Raw genomic sequence first — 13,615 nt, forward strand, 5'->3', positions numbered from 1 at the left:
TTTTCTGAACATAAAATGTATATATATATATCATAAAAATGTGTGTAAAAAGTAATGTGATATATTTATTGGTTATAAATGATACTTTGCAATCGTAGTAGTATTTATTATATAAATACCCATATCACAAAATCTATTTAGGTATATATTTAATGGAAATTGTAGGATATAGTAAAATCATATAAAAACGTATGTTAAGGTGTTAAGATATAAAATGGTATTTTAGGTAATAAGTACTATATTCACGAAAATAATTCCGTTAAAATAACTATGGACTGTACTCGTAGGTTTTAAGCAAAATAATAATACAATATGTATAATAAGTATAATTTTATTACAAAAATCAATATCTAATTAATAATACATATAGATTCGAGCAATTTTCTATGACATACTTCCATAGAATAAAGAAGGGTAAATAACAAATAACAAATCAAAGTTTTAAAAACTGAATTTAAATTAAAGTAAAAATAAATAATGACAGTTTTTATGATATTAATAGTTATAAAACTTAAGTATAAGCGGGTAATTTGATGAATTGATACATAGACGATTTCTCAAGCACGTAGGAGACGTGTTGGGTGAATGATGTTAAAGCTGTGTTGGATGTTTATTTAATCTTATTGTAAGCTGGTTCTGGTGTGGATGGCTGGGTGGCAAGGAATTGGAGCAATTTGGCGATTGCTGGTGGTAAAGGTGGTGGTGTGGGTAGATGATCACCAACAGGTACGAATCCTTGAGGACCAGCGACGTATTTGACGCTGATCGGTGTACCGTCTGGAGCAGTGTATGAGTAACCACCTTCAACATTTAGGGCTGATTGGCTAGGATCTTGAGCCGGTTGCACATAACCAGTCTCTTGGGCTTGGATTCCATTACCGGTTTCGTATCTGTTGATAAGATTTTTGTTCTTTAAAATTTATATACTCTATAATCTTTTCTTGTTTATCAATAAAATAAAACAATAAGAGGTTAGATAGTTCAAAAAGAACATTTTAACAAAATAACAGACTGAGTTATATTATTGTAATGTTCTTTCACTCAATTTATCAGAGATGATAAATATTTAGCGAATACATTAAGTTACATTAATCATAACTGAGTATTACCAAAATCGTCAAAATTGAAGACATGCCCTAAGGGAAACTGTATATTAATTGATTGGTTATTCCGTGAAACTCATTTGATGAATATTAGGGGCCAAGGTGTCTAAGTTATTATCTACATCTTATGTAATGCTAAACATTTTGTTTAAATATTTTTAGTTATAAATACATATTTTCAATCAATTAAGTATTGTAATTTTTGAATTGATCATTTTTATAAGAAATCACAAATAAAAATCAAAGATTACTATGCATATTTAATATTATGAATACAATTTGCAGGGGAATGTGTTGATATGCGTAAAGAAATACTAATGATTAATTTAGCGTTTTGCGTTGAAACGAAAAATAAGAATAAAATTAATTTTTTTATATTCTAGACATTACAATTAAAAAAAATGTATTTAAAGCGATTAAACTATACTACTTATTTCTAATATTTTGATTTAGAGTTGTCAAATTAGTCGTGTATTATATGTTGATTAATTTTGTATAGGTTGATGACTAATAATATTATATTATTAATTCAAGTTTCTTTCAGTCCATTTCCAAAAGTGTTATAATTATGTTTTAAATCTTATGGACTTATACAAATTATTGTATCTATTTATCTTTATACACTTATATACGATAATTCATTCAAAAACGTTGTACAACCTTGAGTTGAACTACGGTTCAACACGCATTGATGCAACTGGAATGTTTTTAATACATTCATAAGCGAGAGTATAATTTCCGGAGGTATGTTATTACGTTTTGTGTTCTGGATATATTCGTTACCGTTTACCGGAGTTTCGTTACATCATTATTACAATAACAATGGCCTCAATCAAAGTGGGTGGCCGAATCAACGAAAGCATCTATTTTAAGAGACTATACGCGAAAAAGTGCTGGCCGAGTTTTTGAGGTCAATGAAATTAAACCCATTTGTATGCAATATGATGATTAGTGCAATCTATCGTGAGATACAGTGACACGCCTCGAGTTTAATACGTAACACTTACTTCCCAGTCAAAAAATAGTTGTTCTTTAGATAAATTTAATTATTGAATTGGAGATAGTATAATAATGAAAAAATTCGTATTTTGAGTCAAGAAAACTAATAATTTTAGATTGAAATTATATGAATTATTTATTTAAATATAATGATATGATTGTATAAGTAAGTTTATATTATTACTTTATATGGTCAGGTATCACCATATATCACACTTTCGATGTGATAATTAATACTTCAATTGGATACAAATCATTTTACCAAACAGTTTTATATTATACAATTATTATTAGATAATTGGTGATTGAGTATTAGGTTAATTAATTAAAGATTAAAACATACAATTTTAAATTATTCATCCGATTTTCTGATACCGACAAGTTCCAATGAATCGTGCAATAAAGTATCATGGTCAAGTTAAGACAGCTAGATTCTTCGATTAAATACGATTATTTGAAACAGGTTGTTTTAAAAAAAATATATTCGAATATCGATTAGTGATTTAAGTATTTGATTTACCAAGAACTTTCTTGGCAACTGATGTATTTTGAATGACGTATCATTAATTTTCATAGTTTAATAGAGGTAATCGATTCTGACGGTACTTGTAATATAACGCGCAATTCGTATACAGTTTCACGGTCGTTGGATCAATGTGAGAATTGATTAGTCCTTGCTGGTTACTACATCGTCCATGTGACCCAGCCGCGGCCCTATTGGGTGACTGATCCACGGATATTCGTGATAAGCTATCATCCAAAGAGGTGTGTCTAATACACGATCCTAATCATTTGAAAATTGGCACAACAGTGCTGCTTAAAGAAACGTGTGAGTAAATGATGAACTGCTGGTGGGTTAACCAATTGACGGATTGACGACAGCGATTGGGTCAAACGGCTTCGGGTCAAACCCCGAAGACTTTCTCGATCTTATAATATTATACATTTTGTGCACACACACACACATACACACATACATACATACAAATACATTCATATAATTTATATATAATAAATATATATTATATTATTATTATTATAATTATTGTTGTTGTTGTTATTGTTACTCATGCAATTCTTTGGCTTTATGTAATTGTGTAACGTGACAGAGTTAAGTAAGATTATTATAACCCATGATTGAGCACAAAAACCAAACTATCGTCGTCCGTGGCGTCTCGGCTTATCATTATAATATAGGAGATTTAAACGATTATTATCCGGACGAGTTTCAGTTATTGTGGTCAGATGTTCTATAGAGAATAATTGAGTTTATGCAATTTCGATTGTTGTGTTTTTTTTTTTTAATAGAAAACTACTCATAGCGAAATAATAATAATGAATCGGAAACATATTTAGATTTATTTTTGATTGTTATGACAGAAATCTGGTAATATTTTGGCGTTTTTTTTTTTGCAAAAAGTAATGAAATATTGAGTAGAAATTACATCATGGCTGAAGAATACAAAATTTTTAAAATTTCCGAATACTCGAATATTATTATAAAAGTATTTAATGTCAATGACTTTATTACGGTTGGGTACATTATTTCTTAGTAAAATAGCTTTGACAAAATTACAATTCCATATTATAATGTTATATGAGACCAGAAATATCTACAAATAATTTAAGTATTAATATATAAAGTGTTTGTTTATCGAGATGGAGGAGTTCCTTATAAATTCCGTTACATTTAAAATATTTGCTACGTTAAATATAGACAAGTCATTATTACTTAAAATTCAAATAATTTATTAGTATAAGTATTTTTAGTGGGTATCATAAAATCAGTATTTATTAAACTATCTACTACAGTTAAAAACTCAAAACTGTTATGAATTAATAAGCGAGTATTACCAGGGTAAGAAAATGTGTGGATTATTTGCATAAAAATTACCAATTTACTTATCTCGACCAGCAATTAGTAAAATAAATATTAAATAAAGACCAAAATATACATAACACGAAGAATTTATTTAAGTTATTTAAAATGATGAGGGGTCATTCGATAAGTTGGATTATAAGGTAAAGAAATAATTTACAATTTTCTAAGTTTGTTCGTGTTAATATAATTTTTTATATAGATTTAATCATTGACTAATAATTTTGATAGACGATCCTATGTAATTAAACTACGCTTGGAATTGTTGTTAAAATGACAGGAATGCAGAATGCAAGTGTTTTTTAAAATTATAATATTGAAGTTTCAAGTAAAACCATTATTATAAATCAATCAATTATTCACACAATATTGTATTTCCGTAACCTAACCAGTATTTTTACGTTTTACTATTATTAGGAATAACAAGTAGAAATATGAATTTGGTTAAAAATATTGAATTTATTGTTACAATTATGTAGTTTTTTATTTTTTAGCACATTTTTTATCTTATATAACATTTATTAGTTTGACTGAAAAATAATTAAAGAAACAGTAATTTTTTACACTGCATTTTGCAAGTTATATCTATAAAAGGCAAATCAAAGACTACATCTAACGTCTATACTAAAATATTATGTACAATTTTTTTTAAGATTTATAAATTAATTTTTTAAATTATTAAACTGTACATTTTAATTAGCTAGTATTAGGAAATTATTCGAAAAGTAATAAAGTATAAAAGAATACAACCTTATTAAAAATAAATAGAATTATTTTATTGAACATTTTGCATAAAATATTTCTAAGAAGCTAAAATAAATAGGATTCTTTAATTATTTTATTTTAATATAATAAATAACTGAAGCCATAGAACATAGTTTTCTTTTTTGTTTTTAATAAAATATAACTTAGTTTAAGGTAATATGCATACATCGATAGTTATTTAAGAGCCTGTGTTTAAATAATATATTGTGCAATAATTATTGTAAAAAAAAAAAAATGATCTGATTTATCATTAAATTCTATCAATACTAATTAATTTTTACTGATTAAAAATTAATTAAAAGAATGAATGATCATAAATGTTAAGTGTCAATAGTGAGTTTTAAAATATGTTAGTTTCTAATTTGTATAATACTTGAATAAATAACAAATAAAAGTTTAAAAATTATGTTAAATACACCAAAAAAACAAATCTTTTATAACTAAAAAATAAAACTATGTTACAATACTTATTCAAGTATTAAAAATCAGATTGTTATTAAAATAATTTATAACTTTTTTTTTTGTGTACATGGCTGGCCTTAAATTGCCTATTCAGTGCGCCGGCTATTTGTTTAGAATTTTTAGATATTAAATTCTACCTTTAATTACCTTTTATTATTATTATTATTATTATTATTTAAAATATTAAAACATACCAAAATATTATTAAAATATTTTAAAATTTTTCATATTGCTTAAATATTATTAATTGGTATTAGACTTTAAATTTATAATAAAACAACATACAATCAAATGCATATTAGTATTTTTAATTTTGTCACTTGGCTAAAATAAATAAATTTATATTAGTATACAAATCTAACTTTTTAAATAAATAAAATAAATAATATTATACCAGTTATAAGTTTTTTAAGGATTTTTATTTGTTATGATATGTTTGTAAGTGTATTAATATTGAATTAATACCTATTTGAAAACTCCAATTAGCTATAAAATAGGTAGATCATATTAATTTTTCCGAAATTTTAATAATTGTATCTTCTCCTCTAATTGCGTTGAATATACACGTGCACACGTGTATGTATTCAGGAAGACTTTATTGTAAATATAGCGAAGGATCAAGGCTGATACGTTCAAGGATATCGAAATAGTGTATAACTATAAAGTTATGGCGTGTGTGCGAAGGACGTGATGAACAGACACGATACGATAAATCGTTTTAATGTGAGCCAATAGTAAAAAAGAAAAGATATACAAGTACATAGAACGACTACCGATTGACAGTAAAAGGCAGCATTCGACCAAACAACGAAGAACGCCATGTCCCAGATAAGGTGCGGCAGTTGACCGTTGACACCAAGCCGCGCCGGTCGTGTTCAACGTGTGCCAGTTATATCATCACCAGGCTAACGTGTGTTTAATGTAACCGACAATTACTTGTTTTGTATTGCTATTGTTTTTATGCATTCCGACCACCGATTAAATTATAGTTGTTAAACTTATTTTTTAGTTGTTGGGCTATGACAAAAAATAATTACTCCATACGTTAGATACGATAGCTAGCACAGTCGTTGTTAATAACAATGACTTTCAATGTGAAATTATTGATAATGAACGTCTTTGAGTTTATATAATATTTTGTATTATGTAGTCGTAGTTATATCATCGTGTGTCTCCCTTGTTGAAATGTTAGGGACGATAGCAGTGGTCATCCTATTAGGTCAGAGGCCAAGATGTCGTTAATACCATTGGGTCAAGGAATTATGTGTGTACATACGGGTATCATAAACGCAATACTAGTTTGAAGTTTCACTCGTATATTTATTTTATTAGTATTTTTAAGTACTATACATACGTTTGAGTTTCGTTGTCAACAAAACGTATCATTTTATAGGCCTCGTGAAGCTCGACACAATGAAATATTAATGTCATAATGGGATAATATATTGTTATAATTTACTGCTTATATAATACGCTACGACGCATTTATATACAGGATTTTAAATTTTTCATTATTGATTGAAAGATTATTTCTGAAATATATTTTATACAGCTTAATTAACTCCAAAATTACATGAAATTATAGAAATATGAATATTCGGATATACAAATGTAATGGTATATAATACCAACAAATTAGTAATTAATTTTTATCCATTTTTAAACTTTAAGTTGTAGAATATAACACATTAATACGTTTGATAAAATAATCATGAAGAATAAAAAAAATTTCTCATTACCCAAATTTACTAATTGACAAATGACAAACAATGGTTTGTGAGAAAAATAGTATTTTTAAGATTTAGTAATTTAAAAAAAAAAGAAAACAAACTCTTCGTTTTAAATTATAAGATTATACTTACGCCCATTTATAAGATCCATCAAAATTGACTCCATCGTTTTCATATCGGACGATAGGAATAGGAGTTGTGGGCTGATATTGTTGACAGCTGACTAGACTGGCCAACATACAGCTTACTACTGCGATTGTCTGAAAAATTAATTCGTACATAAATTAATTTATTATTATAAAGCTGAATTTCATTATTATAATTGAGTTTGTGTACAAAGGAGGAAAATAATTATTTATTTTAAGAATTACAGCCTGTAATATCAAGAATTGAGACCAACTAATTTTTTTTTAAATATTAAAACATAAATTAGATACCAATATAATAAATTGTTATTATTGATGTTTGAGAATAAGTTCAAAGTTAAAATTTGATATGCTATAATCCTAGATGTTAATATACGTAAATCTTGTTTTAGTTTTTAAGTTTTGTTTTGTAATAAGGATAAAATAAAATAGAAGAATGTAAATCAATTTTGAGTATATTAAAATAGTTTGTATAATAATAATTAATGAATGACCTATGAAAGCTAAAAGTAAATCGATTTCAAGGATATAATATTTTTCTATTTGTTGTTGAATTAGTAATGATAAAATGGCATTAACTATTTTTAAAGTGATTTTCAATCATAATTTTAATATTTTAATCGCATATACCAAATAATAAGTAAACTTTAAATATCTAAAAACTTTATTTTCCATGTATCTGTGTGACAGTACCCCGATAAAATATTGCCGGTAAAATATCGCAACAAAAATGTCACGAAACCAATAAATTGTAAAGAAAGAACACCGCCGTAAATTATTATCGCATCTGTTAAATCCAAATACATCAATGATTGAAAAAAAAAACAAGACAGTTAATTGGGCTGAACAAATTAAGAAAGTAGTAATAGATTATCATAATCGAGAGTTTGAAAATCATCTTCAAGGTATTTCATTTAATATATACTTCCATTAATTAATATACATATTTTATTATTTATCTTTTTAATTTTTTTTTTTATACTAATATCAATTTTATTGAATTATACATATTTTTATCAATTCTACTATAATATATTTATATAACAATATTATATGCTTTGAAATTTGAATTATATGAAATTATTTATAACTATTATAAAATATCAATCAATAATCAATATTATTTATTTCTAACTAAATTACAGGTATATTTCATATTGGCGATATGAGTGCTAGCAATATGCGATATATTGATTTCGCGATATTTCAGTTGCGATATTTTGGTCACGTGATATTTTGCTGGCGATATTTTGTCGATGATTCCTGTGTAACCGTGATGATGTAAGAGGTAATAGTAAAATTAAATTATAACTCTAATTTATAGTGCAAATAACTTTATGTAATTATTTGGAATTATTAAACCGGTATAAAATATTATCTAAATATTAAATACTTTAAATCAAAATAAACATCTAATTGAATTAAATTAAATTAATTTTGGATTTTACTTGATTTTATCTTTTAAAAAAAAGAAAAATAATTTTCCAGGACTGGACTAATAGTGTTTTTGATAAAGTTAAGTTGGTGTAATATATTAAAATAAGTACGGTGAGTATTAAACAACAAGATTTTTTCGTTTAAAATATCATAATATATAATCATTGCATGACGGGTAGCAGGCCATATGTACTCGCGTACACGTCAAGGATATATACATATATACATAAATATATATATATTATAATTTTCTATAATGTATTTATTTTAATATTATATTTGTTGAAAATTAAGCATTAAACTACGCCGAACACGATATCACGTCTACAATGATACTATAGCAAGTATAACATATAGGGACTTATACACTTATATACCATGAGATATAACAGGTACGTACCAATTTCATGATGACTTCTCGTGGCTGACGAAAAACTATAATAATATTATAATATTTGCCGTACGTGTACGAAGTCGTTGAGACGTAGATATTGTGCTTGGTACTTTCGCTGTCGAACACGATTCGCACCGTTTCTTGTAGGATGATGTCCACGTTTTTCGTCGGTACTGCCGACCGCCGTTGTATTTATATGCGCTCTCAAACGCTCAAGCGGCGTCCCTCCCGCTACTTTGATAGCAATGGGGGGCGCCTCGGGGGTTTACGCGATGTATAGGCATATCTATGTACACGTTCGTACAGCAAGCTGACCTTTTTTCCGACGCGGCGATCCCCTTTATCAATCAAACGAAATCACGTTATCACGTAATATACGCACTCCATCCACCATGCCATAACTTTATTGTAATACCGACGTACGCGTCGTAACGGCCGTGCGCATGAGCACAATAATTATATTTTATTTCATAGGTACATTATGATCAGTCTACTCCCATTATATACGTTATAATATGCGGTTGCAAGTCAGACCTAGTGTTTAAATATATTGTAATGAGGTAAAAATATGGTGAATAATTAATTATATTTACAAAGTGATTTAATAAAATAAAATTCTGTTTTGGAATTATCAATATATTTATATAAAGTCTAATTTAAATATAATAAACTTGTTATAATATTTCTATCTCATTAAATCTGTTTAGTCACTTGATGTGAAAATTTATTAGGGAGTGAGTACAAGAGTTTCTTTTTCTTTTTATTTTTTTAAAAATATTTCATTTTAAATAGAATAATTTATAAAAATTGCTAAATAAACATATCTTACCTTTTGTAGAATTCGTAACTTATCTCTTACAATATATTATTTAGCCAATAACACTTTAATTCTAGGTGCTTGTACTACATCATGTTGAGTTTAGAATCATTTTTTTTTTTTTCATAACGAATATTTTCAATTTGATTAATTATTAAGCACGTAAAATATTGCGTATTTGTATTTCGTTATTGTATAATTAGTATGAGAAAATTATTCCGAAATCAATTTAATAACAGAGTTTACATCATAATATTGTAAATATAAATTTTAAAACTACATAAAAAAAAAAAAGAATAAAAGGAAAAAATTATGGTAAAAATTAAACAAAGGATAAATTATTAAAATTATTATGATAGGAATTAATTTTGCACAAATGCAGATTATGTATAGTATATATCTAATTAAATTAATTGGTTAGTTAAATTTTTAAGAAGACTATATTTTTTTTTAAATTTTATAGTAATATTTGTCAATGTTCAAACATTTTCATGATTCAATTTTAATTTTAAATTAAATGTTTATTAATTGTAGTAATTCAATTATACTGGAATATTATAGAAAATTTTTCAATAAAACTGTATGAGAAATAATTTCAAATGATTTTAGAAGTACGTGTTTGATTTACAATTTTGCCATGTTATATACACTTATGTAGATTAATACAGATTGATTTTCTTTTTTGCATATATACCATATATTATGTAAAGTAAATATTTACAAAATAATTATTAAAAGTTATTAATTAATATCGATAATGTCAATGATAGAGATGTGACGTAAAATGTACTTTGATTATCGATATCAATAATATTATATATGCCGACGGTTTTGATTGCAGCAAAATACAATTTATAATATACTTGAGGTAATTAGGATGTTTAGAAAAATAATATTATATAATTAATTTTTAATCAATAATACTTATAAAACACATCGAAGTCTAATGATTATGCTAATTTTTACGTAACTCAATTATATAAATAACATATTCTTGAATATCAGCTTTGTCACAATAATTTATTAAAATTTTTGAACATGAAATTAAATAAAAACAATCAATTTAATATGTCATGAAAATAAATTGTCGTATGAAGTACAAAAATCTGCAATAACTAATATTTACTATCTAGCATATTGATAGAACGTATATAGCCTTGCTAGTATACATTTATTATTCTACCACTAAAGAGTTAATAGGATTTATTTTATTATCGATGCTGTCACTAATGCACAGGTATTAACAATAATCTATTAACCTGATTGAAGTATTGTTAGTTGAATTTTGAGACGGTAACTCTAGTCATTTTAATCAAAAAATAACGAGAATTATATTAATTCTACAGTTTAAAGCGTATATTATTGTGTATTTGTATGAATAATAATTTTTACTTACATTTTTTGTCGTCTACATATATCTGTACATTCAAATAAAAATATTTTAAACTATTATTCATGTATAATATGTATTTAAAAACTTTAAATTTATAAATTTTTATAAGTATTTAAAAAGTTGTAATGAGGAACTGAAGAATGAAGATAGCAATACCATTGCGGGGTTTCTTTAACGTTTTATGTAAATGCCATATGTCATTGTTCTATTTATACAACCATATTTAATGCTTATTATATACAATATGCACTAATTATTGGTAGGTGAAGTAATATAATATAACTGACTAATAAGTATTTATATACCATGAGTTATTTCTTCTTAATATTTATTTCTAGTAAAATAGTATAAAATATAATATTTAAACATGAAAATGTTGTCATTGTAAATTGTAGTGAATTAATTAAATTATTGTAATAATATGGCATTTTTAAAGTTATGTATTATAGGAATATAGAATTAAGTCTTCATCTTATACTAGCTTTTATAGGGTTTAGCGTTCAAATGTTTTTCAAAAATACACTATCATTTTTTAATTTAATCATCACGCTTTAAGTAGATTTTTCGCGACCTTTTGGTATAAAATGAATTCACCATAACATTTCATTTTACCACGACAAGCCTTAGATCCAGACAATACAACTTAAAAATTATAATGAATATTTTTTAGTCTTCTCTTTTTAATTGTGACTTATTCGATTGGTACGTCAGCTCCTCCATTCTCAGTATACATTCTCGTAAGCTCTGTATAGTAGTCGTCATCGTTGATGACGCAAGATTTAAAAGTGCCGCGCGTTCTTCATCGCAGTCGTGTGTGATTTATTATAATTTTAATAACAATAATCATATGCATACGTAGTAAAGGAAGCCCTCCTCCTGCTCCTTTATCACTTCACCAGTTGCATAGCAGTCATGGCCCGTGATTACCGCGCTCACGCGTTACGATAATCTGATAATGTAAATTGTACTACATTATATAGTAGCAAGAGATTTGTATCTATTTTATATATCATACATATATAACTGCAAGTTTATTAATTTCATTATCACGCGGAATGTCCAATTAATTTAAATTTTGTATAATATTCATTGTAAAAAGCGTAGTATGTTCACAGTTTGTGCATAACGAGTTCTTGCTGGGTTTACGATTATTACGGATTTGTAAAAATTCACCGTCGTGTAAAACATAATACTATACTCGTCTATGCGCGACTTCATTGTTTTTTTATTTTAAAAACGGAAAAGTCACGATTTAGAATGTTATTTTATATTTTTATTTTCATCGATAATACCACATATTGAACATAGTTTATTGACTTCAGTATGATATTAAATGCTTATGTTTCGAAAATATAAACCGAAAACCAGTATAAGCGTGTGTAAAATTATAGTTTGTAACTGTAATTATTACTCTAGATAAATATTAGGTTGTTGGTTCTTGGATATTGGGCATGACAAAACATTCTTGAGAAAGAATAAATAAAAAAAATATAAATAGTTAATTATAATATATGTGTATAACACAATTTAATAATTCTTAAATAAAAGATAAAATATTAAATAATAAATAAACATAGTTATACTTATAATTTCATAGAAATTTGTTTTGTACACATACCTATTTTTGAAAATAAAATTATTTAATAATTATAACGTATTAATAAATCACTTTAATATTATTTAGAATTTCCATGTTTAAATACCATTAGTCATTACATATTAATAGTACGTACACAATTCTATAAAATGTGATGAATACTGAATAATATACATTTTGTTACTAACAATTTTATAATTTGTATTTTATAAGAGCACAATTTAAATTAAAATATATCCACTTTAAATATATATATATATATATTTTACATTGCTTTAAATATATTTTGAACCTTATTAATTATTGCTTATTAAGACTAGAAAGAAATTTATCAGAAATTAAAAATCTCTTGTATTATTTTTATATTTTTAATTTTTATTGGACATGATATGTCATTCGTATTTCTTAGGCATTTATCGTGTGCTTTAACTTTAACCTAATGGGAATTCGAACTAGATAAGATCTAATATTATAAACGACTTTCACTTTGAACATTTTTAAATGTTGACCTTTAAGTACTATGTTGGTTATTCGTAATGACAACATTACGTAGATGACTTAGGTATATAAATTATATATATAAGTATAAAGTTCGAATGTATAACTATGTAAAACTATTTAAAATCGTGGATGTTTCATGTATAACTGTGAATATGCAACATAATGTTTCCTACAATATTTAAAACAAATTTAAAAGTTGTTATTGATTAGTATAATATATTTTAAGATCAATCAACAAAGTTAGGTTGAAATATAGCAACTTAAGCCAAAACGTATTGCCGCTAGTATTTTTATTATTTATTTAACTTAGTTATACTTACAGTAATAGTGTGATAATTTATATATAATTGTTAAGAATTAAAATACATAGAATGTTAAATTATTTTTCAGTA

At 25.7% G+C, this 13,615-nt stretch overlaps 1 protein-coding gene across 1 annotated transcript; it reads right to left on the reverse strand.

Moving 5' to 3' along the window:
- Nucleotides 1–313: 313 nt before the first annotated feature.
- LOC112593790 (endocuticle structural glycoprotein SgAbd-8-like) lies at nucleotides 314–9,091 on the reverse strand. The gene is made up of 3 exons (XM_025338331.1): nucleotides 8,922–9,091; nucleotides 7,071–7,198; nucleotides 314–890 (listed from the first exon to the last, which is right to left on the reverse strand). The coding sequence occupies exons 1-3, from the start codon at nucleotides 8,928–8,930 to the stop codon at nucleotides 611–613; spliced, it is 417 nt and encodes a 138-aa protein (XP_025194116.1). The 5' UTR covers nucleotides 8,931–9,091; the 3' UTR covers nucleotides 314–610.
- Nucleotides 9,092–13,615: the final 4,524 nt, after the last annotated feature.

This window comes from Melanaphis sacchari, unplaced genomic scaffold (assembly GCF_002803265.2).
Source record: "Melanaphis sacchari strain LSU unplaced genomic scaffold, SCAv2.0 Contig20_pilon_pilon, whole genome shotgun sequence".
In the NCBI taxonomy this organism is placed as follows: Eukaryota; Metazoa; Arthropoda; class Insecta; order Hemiptera; family Aphididae; genus Melanaphis; species Melanaphis sacchari.

Bases quoted from the DNA above. Each gene is read 5' to 3' on its own strand.
- LOC112593790 (XM_025338331.1), bottom strand. The intron at 891-7,070 runs GTAAGTATAATC...TCTTATCAACAG, and splicing joins GATGGATCTTATAAATGGGC to ATACGAAACCGGTAATGGAA.